At 39.1% G+C, this 18,504-nt stretch overlaps 1 protein-coding gene across 3 annotated transcripts in view; it reads left to right on the top strand.

The window, feature by feature from the left end:
• Positions 1-16,538, top strand: part of acyp2 (acylphosphatase 2, muscle type) — a 32,472-nt gene extending 15,934 nt beyond the window's left edge. For 2 of the 3 annotated variants that reach the window (XM_073917141.1, XM_073917140.1), the window contains exon 4: positions 15,144-15,951. In XM_073917141.1, the coding sequence (XP_073773242.1) occupies positions 15,144-15,258 (115 nt within the window). In that variant the 3' untranslated portion in view covers positions 15,259-15,951. Of the gene's footprint in view, positions 1-15,143 lie in introns of all 3 variants that reach the window. The other variant, XM_073917139.1, reaches the window with a different exon arrangement.
• The last annotated feature ends 1,966 nt before the right edge of the window (positions 16,539-18,504 follow it).

Genomic DNA, 18,504 nt, shown 5'->3' with positions numbered 1-18,504 from the left:
TGAGGGTGTGAAATGGAAACTCACACACTTGTGCTTGAGAGCTTTGTGCTGCAGCCTATAATCACCAGATGGAGACGCAGGAACTGAACAGCTCCACTGGAGCACATTTAACACTCAAGCTTTCACTCAGTCTTTAAAGTGTCTGTTGTGTGTGTATGTTTGTGCATTTGAATGTGTTGTGTGCATGTGTGTGTTGGGTTAAGCATGTGTGTGTGTTTAGTTTGAATTTGAGCATAGTTTGTGTGTGTGTGTGATTGTGTGTTGAATGTGTGTGTCCTTTGTATTGCGTGTGTGTTGAATGTGTGTGTTCATTTGTGTGTTTGTTCAGTGCATGTGTGTATTTGTATTTAGTGTGTTTGCATGTTGAGTGTGTGCACATTTATGTGTGTGTCTGCATGTGTGTGCTTGTGCATATGTGTGCTTGTTGAGTGTGTGTGTATTTGTGTTTGTGCATGTTGAGTGTGTTCGCATTAATGTGTGTGTCTGTATGTGTGTTTGTTGAGTGTGTGTTCAGTGTGTATTTGTGTTTAGTGTGTATGTGTTGAGTGAGTGTTTGTGCATGTTGAGTGTGTTCGCATTTATATGTTCGTCTGCATGTGTGTGTTTGTGTATGTGTGTTTGTTGAGCGTGTCTGTGTCTTGAGTGCACGTGTGTTGAGTGTGTATTTGTGTTTAGTGTGTGTGTGTGAGTGTGTGTGAGCGGGTTTGTATGTGTTGAGTGCATGCTTGTTGAGTGTTTGTGCATGTTGAGTGTGTTCGCATTAATGTGTGTGTCTGTATGTGTGTTTGTTGAGTGTGTGTATTTGTGTTTTGTGTGTACGTGTTGAATGAATGTGTGTGTGTTTGTGCATGTTGAGTGTGTTCGCATTTATATGTGTGTCTGCATGTGTGTGTTTGTGTCTGTGTGTTAAGTATGTGTGTTTGGTGAGCGTGTCTGTGTCTTGAGTGCATGTGTATTGAGTGTGTATTTGTGTTTAGTGTGTGTGTGTGTGTGTGGGTTTGTATGTGTTGAGTGCATGCTTATTGAGTGTTTTTGCATGTTGAGTGTGTTCGCATTAATGTTTGTGTCTGCATGTGTGTTTGTTGAGTGTGTGTATCTAGTGTGTTCAGTGTGTATTTGTGTTTAGTGTGTATGTGTTGAGTGAGTGTTTGTGCATGTTGAGTGTGTTCGCATTTATATGTGCGTCTGCATGTGTGTGTTTGTGTATGTGTGTTTGTTGAGCGTGTCTGTGTCTTGAGTGCATGTGTATTGAGTGTGTATTTGTGTTTAGTGTGTGTGTGTGTGAGTGTGTGTGTGGGTTTGTATGTGTTGAGTGCATGCTTGTTGAGTGTTTGTGCATGTTGAGTGTGTTCGCATTAATGTGTGTGTCTGTATGTGTGTTTGTTGAGTGTGTGTATTTGTGTTTTGTGTGTACGTGTTGAATGAGTGTGTGTGTGTTTGTGCATGTTGAGTGTGTACGCATTAATGTGTGTGTCTGTATGTGTGTGTTTGTGTCTGTGTTAAGTATGTGTGTTTGTTGAGCGTGTCTGTGTCTTGAGTGCATGTGTATTGAGTGTGTATTTGTGTTTAGTGTGTGTGTGTGTGAGTGTGTGTGTGGGTTTGCATGTGTTGAGTGCATGCTTGTTGAGTGTTTGTGCATGTTGAGTGTGTTCGCATTAATGTGTGTGTCTGTATGTGTGTTTGTTGAGTGTGTGTATTTGTGTTTAGTGTGTATGTGTTGAGTGTGTGTGTGTTTGTGCATGTTGAGTGTGTACGCATTTATATGTGTGTCTGCATGTGTGTGTTTGTGTATGTGTTAAGTATGTGTGTTTGTTGAGCGTGTCTGTGTCTTGAGTGCATGTGTATTGAGTGTGTATTTGTGTTTAGTGTGCGTGTGTGAGTGTGTGTGTGTGGGTTTGTATGTGTTGGGTGCATGCTTGTTGAGTGTTTGTGCATGTTGAGTGTGTTTGCATTAATGTGTGTGTCTGTATGTGTGTTTGTTAAGTGTGTATCTAGTGTGTATTTGTGTTTAGTGTGTATGTGTTGAGTGAGTGTGTGTTTGTGCATGTTGAGTGTGTACGCATTTATATGTGGTTGCATGTGTGTGTTTGTGTCTGTGTTAAGTATGTGTGTTTGGTGAGCGTGTCTGTGTCTTGAGTGCATGTGTATTGAGTGTGTATTTGTGTTTAGTGTGTGTGTGTGTGTGGGTTTGTATGTGTTGAGTGCATGCTTATTGAGTGTTTTTGCATGTTGAGTGTGTTCGCATTAATGTGTGTGTCTATGTGTTTTTGTTAAGTGTGTGTATCTAGTGTGTATTTGTGTTTAGTGTGTATGTGTTGAGTGAGTGTGTGTGTGTTTGTGCATGTTTAGTGTGTACCTATTTATATGTGTGTCTGCATGTGTGTGTTTGTGTCTGTGTGTTAAGTATGTGTGTTTGTTGAGCGTGTCTGTGTCTTGAGTGCATGTGTATTGAGTGTGTATTTGTGTTTAGTGTGTATGTGTTGAGTGTGTGTGTGGGTTTGCATGTGTTGAGTGCATGCTTGTTGAGTGTTTGTGCCTTTGTACCCTTTGTATTCCTTGTGTTGTAGTAACCGTGTGTGTGTGTGTGTGTGTGTGTGTGTGTGTGTGTGTCTGTGTTGAGTGGGTGTTTGTGTGTATGGGCGTGCCCCAGTCTGCAGTCCCTTGGCTCGGGTGTGTCGTGGGGATGATGTCATGATGTCCATGTGGGCGGGGTGTGCAGCGGGGCGAGGGCTTGATGACATCACAGCTCTAATGGGAAGCAGACGCTCATCAGTGTGAGGAACAGAGAGCTGAGAGACTGATGTACAGATACTCCCTATCTGCAGTTTACAGCTCCAGTCACAGTGTTACAGTCAGCAGAGCAGAGCAGTGCTGTGTGTGGAAACACATATTATGTACATACAGGTGCACAGAATGCATGCATGGTGCTTTTCTGCAGTATGTAAGGTATATGAGATGTGACTTTACCAGAGAAGTTTCAGATTGTCAGATCAGTACAGCAGAAAAGATAATATGCAACATGAGTACATTTTCATTGAAGCCTAAATTTTCATTTCTTCATTTTCTTGTCGGATTAGTCCCTTTATTAATCCGGGGTCGCCACAGTGGAATGAACCGCCAACTTATCCAGCAAGTTTTTACTCAGCGGATGCCCTTCCCATCTCTGGGAAACATCCACACACACTTTCACACACTGGACAATTTAGCCTACCCAATTCACCTGTACCGCATGTGTTTGGACTGTGGGGGAAACCGAAGCACCCGGAGGAAACCTACGCGAAGGCAGGGAGAACATGCAAACTCCACACAGAAACGCCAACTGAGCCGAGGTTCGAACCAGCAACCTTCTTGCTGTGAGGCGACAGCACTACCTACTGCGCCACTGCCTCACCCTGAAACCTAAATATCAGGCAAATAATAATAATAAATAGTGAAAGAGTGCATCAGCCACCTCAATAACCAGGCTTATTAATGTTCATTTGAGCCAAAAAAAAACATTTAGAAAAATGTTAATGGTGTATATACACACAGACTTTTCATTTCAGTCAGCTAGCTTCAGGTTAATCGCCATCCCATCCAAAATCACCGCGTTTAAGATCTGATTTCTTTAAAAAAAACACAGCGATCTTCACTGCCTGACTAAGATACGATATAAAGTGGGTCTCAGACCAAACAAGAAGCACTGCATTAAATTATATTTTTACACACCTTTTCATCTGTAATATATATATATTTATATATATATATATAAGTTAATTTTACTCCAGTATTTTCAACGAAGTTTCTCTGCTGGCCTGCTGAAAATGACGGCTACCTGCATTTCAAGTGTTCACACTTAGCTGATAATCAATAAAGCATATTTGGCATGCTGTCCCAGGAGAGAGCCCTGAGCTCATAATATCCTCGAGCCCAGGGCTCCCTCCCGTTAGAAGGGCGAGAGGGGAGTTCGAGGTCAGGTAGGTCTCGAGAGCTCCCCTGCTTGTCACCGTGAGAAGTGTAAACTAAGGTTGTATTGGGTGATAGTTTGTTTTAGTCGATTGGCTATAGTTTATGTTTTTGGACGGTTGGAGGAAACCGGGGAACCCTGGGGAAAGCCATGCGAATACGGGGAGAACATGTAAACTCCGCACAGAAACCGGCCCGATAGGTTGGACCGGCGGTGTTCTTGCTGTGAGGCAACAGTGCTGGTCACTGGGCCACCGTGTCGCCCGATCAGAAAAAAGGGGGAGGATGTAGGGGTGGAAAGGGGGGGAGCTTCAAGACGAAGATAACTGGAGTGAAAAACTCAGGGTATTTATAATGCTTCCGTAATCACCTAATAGGGCTGATTACGGAGCTAACAAGGAGCCAGCCGTGTTAATTATAAGCATGTGATCCTCTTGAAACTAGTTTATGAATAAACCACACTTAAAAAGTGTCTCTTTTTACGCTTGACAACTTAACCATTTAACAACTACATGGATGCTGAAGTCTACTTAACTGAATGTATTTGAGTTCCATTACAACACCGATGCTGTGAAAGGAACCTTATTAAACTGAAAATAGTCATAATCATTGAGTCTATGTATTTACTTGTGTAAATGTGTGTAAACTTAAATTAATTCAGTTTTTAAATTAATTTCAATAATATTATTGAGTAATCTGAAAATGTTCATTTGATTTATGTACAATACAGTTTGTAAAGTAATATTTTCTGTTTTTAGTAGAATTGTTAAATGAGAGACTTGCTTTGTTTACTAAATATGTGGATCTAGATGTATTTGCATTGTAAATATTAAATAAGTTAAAAAGGTAGTATTTTTTTATTTCATATATCAAGTTTTTTGTTACAATACTCCTAAAATAATTCCACATAAATCTGCAGATTTCTTACCAAATTTTCCGCAGAAATAGCTACAAATGTCCGCAGATTCCGTCTGGCCCTACTCATAGCCCATTGAAATTAAATATACATTTTGGATAATAAAAAAAAAACTAACATATACAAGAAATTAACTTTAAGTTACTTTTTTTTTAATTGACTCATAGATAACAATATAATAAAATATTTAACTTTAATAAAATGACAAATAAATAAATTAACAACTTTTAATTATATATATATATATATATATATATATATATATATATATATATATATATAATTGTTAATGATTTCTGATAGAAAATGATTTGTATTTTTACAACTATGTTTGTATACACTCACAGGCCACTTTATTAGGTACACCTGTCCAACTGCTTGTTAACACAATTTTACAGTAGCAGCAGAAGACCACACCGGGTGCCGCTCCTGTCAGCTAAGAACAGGAAACTGAGGCTACAATTCACACAGGCTCACCAAAACTGGACAATAGAAGATTGGAGAAACGTTGCCTGCTCTGATGAGTCTCCATTTCTGCTGACACATTCGGATGGTCGGGTCAGAATTTGGTATCAACAACATGAAAGCACGGATCCATCCTGCCTTGTATCAGCGGTTCGGGCTGGTGGTGGTGGTGTAATGGTGTGGGGGAGATTTTCTTGGCACACTTTGGGTCCATTAGTACCAACTGAGCATGGTGTAAACACCACAGGCTACCTGAGTATTGCTGCTGACCATGTCGATCCCTTTATGAGCACAGTGTCTCCATCTTCTTATGGCTACTTCCAGCAGGATAACACACCATGTCATAAAGCCTAAATCATCTCAGACTGGTTTCCTAAACATGACAATGAGTTCACTGTACTCAAATGTCCTCCACAGTCACCAGAGCTCAATCCAATAGAGCAGCTTTGGGATGTGGTGAACGGGAGATTGGCATCATGGATGTGCAGCCGACAAATCTGCAGCAACTGTGTGATGCTATCATGTCAATATGGAGCAAAATCTCTGAGGAATATTTCCAGTATCTTGTTGAATCTCTGCCATGAAGGATTAAGGCAGTTCTGAAGGCAAAAGGAGTCCAACCCGGTACTAGTAAGGTGTACCTAATAAACTGGCCGGTGACTGTATTTAATAAATAAAATGTATATGATTTTCTGTGTATTTTATGGTTTATTATAAAGGAACAGAAAGTAACTCTAAGTTAATAAGATACATATATATATATATATATATATATATATATATATATATATATATATATATATATATATATATATATATAGTCTCCTCTATCAGGTCAGTTGTTGAGCTGAAGGTTATTATACGCTCTGTGTCTGAGGCGTCCGCCGGCCTGTAAGACATTTTTAGTGCTGATTCTCCAGCGAGATTGTGTCCTATTTACTTCCACTCCAGCACACAACCCAGAAACCCCTGCATACGGAGACAGACGAAGAGCTTCTCCTCCTCTTAACACAAATGCGTGTGCTCATTAAATATTAACACGGGCGGATGACAGTCAGACTCCGCCCACTTCTAATGCTTTCACTCTCTTGTTTTGCATCTCCTCCACATGTCTTGCTCTCCATCTGTATGTTTCCATCACCTCACAGCAAGAAGGTCGCTTGTTCGAGTCATACAGTAGCTGCCTCAGTTGGCATTTCTGTGTGGAGTTTGCATGTTCTCCTTGTGTTGGCGTGGGTTTCCTCAGGGTGCTCCGGTTTCCCCCACAGTCCAAACACATGCGCTATAGGGGAATTGATGAAATAAATTGGCTGTAGTGTATGAGTGTGTGTGAATGAGTGTGTATGGGTGTTTTCCAATACGGAATTTGCTGCTGAAAGGGCATCCACTGTGTAAAACATATGCTGGAATAGTTGGCGGTTCATTCCACTGTGGTGACCTCTGATGAATAAAGAGACTAAACCAAAGGCAAATGAATATATGTATAATAAAACATATAATAATGATGATAATAATAGTCTGGTGTTTTGGTTTGGGGTGTTTCTGCTGCTGTAGTTGATCGAGTGTGTTCATCCGGCGGATTGTTCGACTGAGGGTTATGGAAATGTCAAACGCTATGAGAAAATTCCTTCCTATCACAGTCTGTCAATGTTATCAGACTTCCTCACCGGGGAAACTCCTTTCCTTCACTACACAATGAACACTTGAGCGCTGCGTGTGTTTCTGAGCTCCAGCAGAGCATCAAGGTCCCGGGATTCTTCAAAAGAAATGGAAGAACGAACTCAAATGACATCATTTCGAACAAAATCTGACCGAAACAAAGTTATTTTGAGCTCGATTCCGCAGTTTGAAACAGCTGACTTTAGGAGGAGTTTGTTTTGGCTCCTAAACATCTCGTTTATCTACATGTACATTCATTTATTCATTCATTTTCTTTTCTGATCCAGCATATGTTGTACGCAGCGCATGTCCTTCTAGCCACAACTCAACACTGAGAAACACCCATACACTCCTGCGATCATACACATGCCCTACGGCCAGTTTAGTTGATCAATTCCCCTAAAGCGCATGTGTTTGGACTGTTGGGGAAACCGGAGCACTCGGAGGAAACCCACGCCAACACAGGGAGAACATGCAAACTCCACACAGATATATATATATATATATATATATATATATATATATATCACATATATTTTTACCCTACCTTTGTTAAAAAAATGACATTCACAACACAAAAATGCACTGTAATGCACAAATGTGGCGATTAAGTGAAGTTTATGTATAAACTAATTTCGAGAGGATCACGTGCTTATGATTGCTAGCGGCTGGATCCGCATTATCCAATTCACTATGCTCCAATCAGATGACTCCTACACTACTATAAATACCCTGGGTTTCATTCCACTGCTATCTTCGTTTTGAAGAATCCCCCCTTCCACCCCTCCTCCTCCTTCTTCCTAGATGGGTGACATGGTGGCCCCACAGCAATAATGTCTCTGGTTCCAGGCTTTTCCAAACCAGCAGACATTTCTGTGTGGAGTTTGCACTTTCTCCCCGTGCTCACATGGGTTTCCCCCGGGTACCCCGGTTTCCTCCCACCATCCAAAAATATGCAAGTTAAGTTAATTGACTAATCCAAATCGGCACCATAGACATGCTTCTAGTATGTAGTTATCTCCAAGAGCAATCACTTACTGTTCATTGGTTACTACAGCAGGGGAGTTCTCAAGATCTACCTGAGCTCAAACTCCCCTCCCGCCTTGCAACAGGAGGGAACCCTGGGCTCGAGGATCTCATGAGCTCAGGGCTCTCTCCCGAGACAGCATGCCAAACAAGCTTTTATAATCAATCATCAGCTAACTCTTGAAACCCTTTTGTGTTAGGTTCACACCAAATTTGGGTTTATCTATTCGTGCGAGTAATTGACATACAAAGTTGATGCAAACGTGCAAATGTGCAATGCGTCTGCATTTGGAGAGAACCCAAGATGAATAAAGGTGTGTTGGTTAATCAGAAAGACAAAAAAACATTCTGCACAAATCACATACATATATATATTTTACTTTATTTTCCCCTTATATATTTAAGTAATATTAGCACCCGTACAGCCTCTTTACCCTTTGTGTATTCCTCCGCCCACATACAGCCAGCAACAAGCAGACACTACAGATCTAAAGCTTAAAAGATGCTCGCTCAGCTGTTTAACTGTATGATTTGAATCCAACGCGGAAGAAAGTAGTTCCTCATACAAAAGGGTTTTTGAGACTCTCCATGTTTGATTTTGTTTTTATATACACAATAATGCCGTCAAACTGTTGTATAAACGCAAAATCACACTCGTAGCAGTGCGATATGGCTGTATATCAGCAATGGTGGGAGGCTGATATACAGTGCTGCTACTCGTGTGATATTGCTCATATATATATATATATATATATATATATATATATATATATATATATATACATACATACAGTTGAAGTCAGAATTATTAGCCCCCCTTTTAGTTATTTTCTTTTTTCTTTTTATTTCTCAAATGATGTTTAACAGAGCAAGGAAATTTTCACAGTATGTCTGATAATATACATTTTTTTTAAAACATTTTAAGGTCAAAATTATTACCCCTTTTAAGCTACAGAACAAAGTCTACAGAACAAACCATTGTTATACAATAATTTGCCTAATTACCCAATGGCGTAGCGCAAAATGCGGAGGTCCCCCTGCAGGGATCACTGACGGGGCCCCCTGATGAAGAAGGGGGGATACGTCATACGCCAATTTGCATATCACTGACGTCATCACGTTTTACCGTTTCTGTTTGTTTAACAGCCTATGGTTCAATTCAATTCAATTCAGCTTTATTTGTATAGCGCTTTTACAATGTAGATTGTGTCAAAGCAGCTTCACATAAATGGTCATAGTAACTGGAACAGTGTGGTTCAGGTTTTAGTGTTTAAGTTCAGTTCAGTTCAGTTTAGCTCAGTTCAGTGTGATTTAATCATTACTGAGAGTTCAAACACCGAAGAGCAAATTCATCGATGCGTAGCTCTACCAATCCTGAACCATGCGAGGCAGTGGCGACAGCGGAGAGGGAAAAAAAACTTCACCTGATGGGAGTGAAGAAAAAAAACCTTGAGAGAACCAGACTCAGTTGGGCACGACCATTTTAATTTCTCCGCTGGCCAAAAGTCTTGTGCAGAACTTCATTCGCCGTGGTTTATGCTGGAAGATGGCCTCAATGAAGACTCGTCTGTCCCTGGAGCGTCGCTGGAATCAGACTCATGTTCTCCACTCCCCACGACCATCAGCGCAGCAGCAGCTCAGGATATGGCCTGGTCCCGGATATGGAATCCTTGGGATCATCACGTCGCTGGTCTTGGATCCAATCAGTGACTCCGCCTAATCTGAGGACCTCGGGATGAGTATCCCCAGGTGAAAATAGAGAAAAGAGAATAATTAGCGTAGCTGCTGTTCATAGTGTATATAAGCAAGATGTAGAAGCCAGTGTGGAACCCGCTAGGTGATGCACTGAGTGTATGCTTTACTAAACAGATAGGTCTTTAATCTAGTTTTGAACTGGGAGAGTGTGTCTGAGCCTCGGACATTACCAGGAAGGCTATTCCAGAGTGTAGGAGCCATGAAAGAGAAGGCTCGACCTCCTTTACTTGATTTTGCTATTCTAGGTACTACCAGAAGCCCTGAATTTTGAGATCTTAAGGAGCGAGTTGGTTCGTAGCGAGACAGAAGGTTGGTTAGATAAACAGGAGCTAGATTATTTAGAGCTTTATAGGTGAGAAGTAATATTTTAAATTCAATACGAAATTTAACAGGCAGCCAGTGTAAGGAGGATAAAATTGGGGTTATATGATCATATTTTCTATGGTTAATAAAGGGGTATTTATAATTGCACTACACTTTATATAAGCATGTTTATTTAACTAAATTTATTGCTGTTTGAATACAGTATGTCATTATAGATGTGTAGTGAATGTGCAGCAGGGCTGGACTGGGGCAAAAAATCGGCCCTGGCATTTTGGGCCAGAGCGGCCCACTAAATTCAATCAAAATGCTATCTATCTATGCATGTCCAATATTTTTATCAGCTCATATTCTATAAAACACAAAAGCCATATATATGAAATAAATAAATAAATACAAACTTTAATCTCAATTTAATTTCTGTTTACTGTCCATAAAGATATTTGTTGAGTTCTAAAAAATACACTATTCATTCATTTATTTTTCTGCACATAAGTCCCTTATTTATCAGGGGTTGCCGCAGTGGAATGAACTGCCAACTATTCCAGCATGTTTTATGGAGCAGATGCCTTTCCAGCCAGAACTCAATATTGGAAATCACCCATACACACTCATTCACACACACTCATACACTACAGCCAATTTAGCTTATTCAATACACTATTCACTCAGCCTATATTAAACAATAAACATAACAAAAACTGCCTGCTAATGCATGGGTAAATCTTCAAAGTGTACTTTATAACCTCTTTCACCTCATCCTGCTTGCTGTTTCACTATCTAAACAATCAAAACATAATATAAGTCAAATTTGTTTCATTTTGATATTATGATTTACCCTAACCTGCCTAGTTAACCTAATTAACCTACACTGCAAAAAATGCTTTTCTTACTTGGATTTGTTTGTCTTGTTTTGAGTCCAAATATCTACAAATTCTCAAATCAAGTAGAATTTTCTAGACAAGCAAAACATATAGTCTTGTTTTGAGAAATAATATGCCAATATTAAGTGAGTTTTTCCTTAAAACAAGCAAAATAATCTGCCAATGGGGTAAGCAAAATAATCTTACGTCAAAAGAAAAAACAAGATTATTTTGCTTACCCCATTGGCAGATTATTTTGCTTGTTTTAAGGAAAAACTCACTTAATATTGGCATATTATTTCTCAAAACAAGACAATATGTTTTGCTTGTCTAGAAAATTCTACTTGATTTGTGAATTTGTAGATATTTGGACTAGAAACAAGACAAAAAATCTAAATAAGAAAAGCATTTTTTGCAGTGTAGTTAAGCCTTTAAATGTCACTTTAAGCTGTATAGAAGTGTCTAGAAGAATATCCAGTCTAATATTATTTACTGTCATCATGGCAAAGATAAAAGAATATTTCCAGTATCTTGTTGAATCTCTGCCATGAAGCATTAAAGCAGTTCTGAAGGCAAAAGGGGTCCAACCTGATACCACAGTAGAAAGGTGTGCCTAATAAAGTGGCCAGTGAGTGTATATTTAAATAAGTAAAATAGAAAAGCCTTCCATTTCAGTTCTCTATTTGTTACTCATAAAAAGTTCATTTAAAGTCATCATGAGTGTTTGTGGTGTGTTTTGTGTGTTTGTGAAGCGTTGTGTGTGTGTGTGTGTGTGTTTGTAATCTGCTCCTCCTAAACTGGTCATTGTGTTGCCGTAGAGACGGCTCCTCCTCTTCCTGGCAGGCCATTATGTGTGTGTGTGTGTGTGTGTGTGTGTGTATTGGTCAGTCATGCAGATGTAGTGTGTGATCCTGCATGACCTCAGCAGTGCAGCGTCCACTGGGAGCACAATAATGCATTTACTGCCTCTGAGGAACAAACTGCAGGAGATCCGGATATATGAGAGAGAGACAGAGAGAGTGGGAGAGAGAGATTGGGTGTGTGAGCTAGAGAGAGAGAAGGGAGGGGGAGTTAGTGGATGTGTGTGTCTGTGTGTGAGAGAGAGTGTGTGTTTATGTGAGTCTTGATATGTGTATATTTGTGTGTATGTGTGAGTGAGTTTTTGTGTGTGTGTGTGTGTGTGTGTGTATACCACCACACTCTTGTTTAAGGAGAAAATGCCGGCTGTTTCTTCTCCTGATGGAGTTGCTTTAGTGTTTTTTTGCTTGTCGTTGCAGCGTTGCATGATTTTCTTTTACTGAAGATGTTTTCTAATAATAAAAGTGAAGGGAGATACGCAAAAAATGAGATTAATACAAACAGTTGTCTACTTTATAGGTAAATTCAATTTTTATTGAAAAAAATTAATATTTTTAAAAATGTATATTATTTTAAATGTATTATTTTGAAAATACAATATATTAATAATTGTTTTAATAATTATACAGTATTATGTAACATTTTAAGACAATAATAATTATTATTATAAGCTAATAATTAAAGGGGAATCCAGAGTCATGGTCAAATAACAGGCAAATGGTCAGTCCCGGCAGCAAACAGCGTTAACAATTAACAAACAAAGCAAAGCAAAAGAAGAGAAACGTGTCATAATGTTCACAGTAACAGTATAACAAGACTAAGCAATTGGTCTATGCTGCTTTTAAAGTGCATGTAATCAGTTCATAACGATCCTCCGACTGTGTGTGTGTGTGTGTGTGTGCAATCAGCGGAATCCGGAACAGGTGCATGTGAGCGCACATAGTGTGTAACTTTATTGAACTGATTTGATCGTAATAATCTAGGAAAAGTCTGCATAATAACAGGGTTTTTTTCTGTAACATTTTAATGAAAATATCTGTAGATTTATTATTTTTTGCACTTTATTTCAACAAAGACATTTTATTGTAATTTTATTGTTTTTGTTTGGCAGCCGCAGCTGACAGTCATTTGACTTTTTTTTTACGATTATTTTCGAATTATTACGAATTATTTTTTTAAGAGCAAGTAATTACAATTTAATACTTTAATTTACGTAATTTTAAATGTACTTCAAAAAAACAGGAAAAAACAGTGAGTAAATAATACAGCAATTTCATTGTATAAAACAGACAAATTGCTGTAATTTGTCATTACTTATACAATACATAAAATAACAGTCAAGCTCTTAATTTACAGATATTGTTTGTAATTTTTATGGATTTTTGAATATAATTTCAAATAACAGAAAAAATACTGCATGAATAATACTGTAATTTCCCTGTATAAAAACACAAATGTCAGTAATTTGTCTTTAATGATAAAGTACCTAAAATGAAAGTCAAACTGTGAATTTAGAGAGATTGTTTGTCATTTTACTATAAGTTCTACATATAATTTTAAATGAAAAAAAATTACTGTAAAAAATGTAGGGATATTTTCTGTAAAATTCGATTTTTTTACAGTGTATATATTAAAAGAAGATGGACACATGAGAACCTCTCTGTCATAAACTATAGTGAAACAGCTTGCCAAAAGCTGCAAACAGATTACATACATGAATAGAGAAGAGTGCTCTTTAATTATCAGCTGTTAGTCAGCGCCCGCTCTTTTTTCCTGGTCATTGCACCTTTGCCGTCTGCTGTGTAAATGCAGACGATCAGATACAAGTCACTTTTAGCAGATGATGTAAGCAGGACATCAAAAAAATCCGATACAGTCACAAAATTGGAATTGACCATCAAGAATAGCAGTGTAAATGCAGCCCAAAACACGTGTTGAGCTGTTGACAGTCATATATGTGTCTCGCACTGCTAAAAACACTATTAGGACATGTATAGAAGAATTGGTTTAGAGAATTGGTTGTTTTTGCGTTATTTCCAGCTGATTCGTTGTTCCGATTTGAAACCAATCACACGTCACGAGTGTGCAGCATTAATACATGAGAAAGACTAGGTTCAAACCAATCAGCGCACTCTATTGTGTATGAGATGCAACCTCATTAATATGCACGACAGCTTCGAAGATCTGTTTCTGTGTTTAGACGACAGAGAGACGCCACGTTGTGTTGTCAAAACAAGTGGAAGAAGAAGAATTGTTTTGAGACACAGGACGTCAGTGTTGTTTATAAATGTGCTGCAACGAAGGGTTCGTTTTCATTCCCCGCTATGAGAGAGCAGCTGGACTCGATGTTCGTAAGGAACATTGTTTACCTGAGAGCTTTTCTCATCTGGAAATGGTGAAATCTGGATTTGCTGCTCGTCTCCTTTTAATAAAGACATGGCTCCAGTTAATGTTGGTTGTCTTGTCTCTACAGATTTGGTTAGTGTGTGTGATCAGTGCTCTTTGTTTGTTTATTCAGAGGCAAAAGTTAGTTCGTATCGTCAGCAGTACTCTTTCAGTTTTTAAAGACAGACCGTAGTCAAAATTATTTAGTTACAGTACGTTAATATCACTACAATATTATGGGCTGAAATATCCGCTGTAAATGCTGCTCTTCAGAGGTTCTGATTCTCTGGAACATAATTAAATTAAACTGTAAGCACTGCTCTCTCTCTCTGTCGTCTCCTTTGAAAGCCCAAATACAGAAACAGAGGAAGCTCTGTGGAAATGGCAGTGTTTGGATGGCATTTCAGCTCTCTCTGCTTTAACATTACAGCGCCTCTGGCCACGCCCCTTCGCTGCGCAGGGTGCATGCGTGTGGTGAATGCTCGTAATCTGAAGCGTTTGAGATCTCACTAGCCCAGATGGATTTTTTTTGTAGTCCCCAAACTTAAAAAGGCTTTGTAAAAGCCAAGGTCTCCCTTTGCATTGAATTCTAAGCATCTTACATTTAGAGATGCTGTTTATGTTCACACAGCTACATTACACATGAACTGAAGTTTCAAATATGATATCGTAGTGGACCACCCCTCTAATATATAATAATAACAAATATTAATTATTATTACATAATATATACAACTACAAAAGTTTTTCTAGTAATGTTTTTAAAATGATTTTTAGAATGAAAGTGAAAGGGGGCTTGAGTTATTGAGCTGATCTAAAAGCAGTTCATAAGTGTCTTAAATCTGTATTGTAACTGTTTAATAAATGTTGTGTTATTATTATTATTATTATTATTATTATTATTATTGTTATTATTATTAATGTTTTGTCTGTTTGTGTCTCTTTTCCAGGAAGTATTGGCTCAGTAAAGTGGGCAGCCCGAGCTCTCGCATCGCCCGCGCTGAGTTCAGCAACGAGAGAGACATTTCCAAACTGGAGATTCATGGATTTGGCACGCGCTACTGAACAAACACAAAACCACAACAGGACAAACTCACAACACAACACAACACAACACAACACAACACAACACAACACAACACAACAAACTCACAACACACAAAACCACAACACAACAAACTCACAACAAACAAAACCACAACACAACAAACTCACAACACAACACACAAAACCACAACACGACAAACTCACAACACACAAAACCACAACACAACAAACTCACAACACACAAAACCAGAACACAACAAACTCACAACACAACACAACAAACCACAACACAACAAACTCACAACACACAAAACCACAACACAACAAACTCACAACACACAAAACCACAACACGACAAACTCACAACACACAAAACCAGAACACAACAAACTCACAACACAACACAACAAACCACAACACAACAAACTCAAAACACACAAAACCACAACATAACAAACTCACAACACACAAAACCACAACACGACAAACTCACAACACACAAAACCAGAACACAACAAACTCACAACACAACACAACAAACCACAACACAACAAACTCACAACACACAAAACCACAACACAACAAACTCACAACACACAAAACCACAACACGACAAACTCACAACACACAAAACCACAACACAACAAACTCACAACACACAAAACCACAACACAACAAACTCACAACACACAAAACCACAACACAACAAACTCACAACACACAAAACCACAACACGACAAACTCACAACACAACAAACCAGAAAAAACTCACAACACAACACACAAAACCACAACACAACAAACTCACAACACAACACAACAAACTCACAACACAACACAACAAACCACAACACAACAAACTCACAACACACAAAAACCAGAACACAACAAACTCACAACACAACACAACAAACTATAACACAACAAACTCACAACACACAAAACAACAACACAACAAACTCAAAACACAACACATATTTGGTAGAGATTAACACACTTTACATGGAAAACAACTCCTTTGTCCCTTTATTGTCCAGTTTTGCTTCTATTTGAATTGTATTACTGTAAATATGAACCTAACGTTGATTATTTGTAAAGTTTACTTAAAGTATAAGTGATTTAATATTTTAATTAATTAAGCATTTTTAAAAGGATGCATTTATTTGAACAAATATAGATGAAATGTTTTTTTTTTACAATTTAATTAATTTCTTAACATTATTATATTTTAAAAGGTATTTATTCCTGTAATAGCTGAAACAATTGTTTCATAAATATAAATAAAACATAAATACTCACTACCTGACAAAAGTCTTGTTGCTCATCCAAGTTTTAGAAACATCAAATAATAACTTGACTTCTAGTTGATCATTTGGTGTCAGAAGTGTCTTATATGAAAGGCAAAGGCCTCTAGATGACGCTTATTTAAGCACAATAAAATCTGATCATGTCTTGATTTTGACTGATTTCATCAAGACAGTAAGCTCCGACTCTGCTTAGACGACTCATCACTGAACAGAAATAATGTCCAGTATAGAATATAAAGTCCTGCTGCAGTGGAGACAGAATGAATATTGTGTCTGACTCCATCATGAGCTTGGAGGACTGCATCCATACATCTCTGACATGACTCAAATCACTGATTAATAAAGTCATCTGGAATGGTGAAGAAAGCGTTCCTGCAGGACTCCCAGAGTTCATCAAGAGTCTTTAGATTCATCTTCAACACCTCCTCCCCATCTTACCCCAGACATGCTCAATAATGTTCATGTCTGGTGACTGGGCTGGCCAATCCTGGAGCCCCTTGATCTTCTTTGCTTTCAGGAGCTTTGATGTGGAGGCTGAAGTATGAGGAGCGCTATCCTGCTGGAGAATTGTCCCTCTCCTGTGGTTTGTAATGTAATGGGCAGCACAAATGTCTTGATACCTCAGACTGTTGATGTTGCAGATCTCTCGCACGCCCCCATACTGAATGCAACCCCAAACCATGATTTCTCCAGATTTTTTTGACATGACAGATTCAACAAGGTACTGGAAATATTCCTCAGAGATTTTGCTCCATATAGACATGATAGCATCACACAGTTGCTGCAGATTTGTCGGCTGCACATCCATGATGCCAATCTTTCGTTCCACCACCTCCCAAAGCTGCTTTACTGGATTGAGATCTAGTTACTGTGGAGGCCATTTGAGTACAGTGAACTCATTGTCATGTTCAAGAAACCAGTCTGAGATGATTCACGCTTTATGCATGGTTCCAGCTGATAGAAAGGCAACAGTAACTCAAATAAGCACTCGTTACAACCGAGGTCTGCAGAAGAGCATCTCTGAACACACAACACGTCCAACCTTGAGGCAGATGGGCTACAGCAGCAGAAGAGCACACCGGGTGCCGCTCCTGTCACACACACACACACACACACACACACATATATATATATGTGTGTGTGTGTGTGTGTGTATATGTTTGAGAAAATGTTTATATTTGCACTGTGAGCATCAGAAGTGCATTTGCAGATATACAGTAGTTCTTATAATATGGTGATTGAGATCAAGCTCCCGCGTGTGTTTGTGTGTGTGTGTGTGTCAGGCTAACTGTGCTGCTCCACAGACACAGATACAGTGTCCTCTTCCCAGCATGCTCTGCTCCACTAAATCTGCATGTGCGCTGGAATCCTCTTAGCTGACAGTTGAAGATTAGATCAGCTTAAGCAGGGTTAGTGTGTCTCTGAATAGACGGACGCTATAGCGAGCTGATCTGGAGTCAGTATGAACTCGCAGTGTCTCCGAGACTGTACAGAGCACAGATCCGGCCTCTGCCGGAATGTGCCGGACGCTTTGTTTCTTTGTGTTGCAGGGAAAATGCCCCAGCAATTCCCATCGGGTTAATGAGACTGATCAGCAAGTGTGTGGAAGCTCCATCACGCCTGAACGCCATCGGCTGAGATCCGGACATCAGTCAAACATTGTATCAAAGCGGAGTTCTGTTCAACTGATACAATGTGACAGATTTCAGCATTCCAATCATGGCATCACAGTGGCTCAGTGGTTTGCATGTTTTCCTCGTGTTGGCGTGGGTTTGCTTCGGGTGCTTCGGTTCTCTTCCAAACACATGCGCTATAATTGAATAAGCTAAATTGTCCGCAGTGGATGAGTGTGTATGGGTGTTCCCCAGTGTTGTACTGTGGGGGAAACCGGAGCACCCGGAGGAAACCCACGCCAACAAGGGGAGAACATGCAAACTCCACACAGAAATGCCAACTG

This window comes from Danio rerio, chromosome 11 (assembly GCF_049306965.1).
Source record: "Danio rerio strain Tuebingen ecotype United States chromosome 11, GRCz12tu, whole genome shotgun sequence".
NCBI classification, from domain to species: domain Eukaryota; kingdom Metazoa; phylum Chordata; class Actinopteri; order Cypriniformes; family Danionidae; genus Danio; species Danio rerio.
Note: the sequence above shows the minus strand (reverse complement) of the source record. Positions and strands in the feature narration are given on the sequence as shown.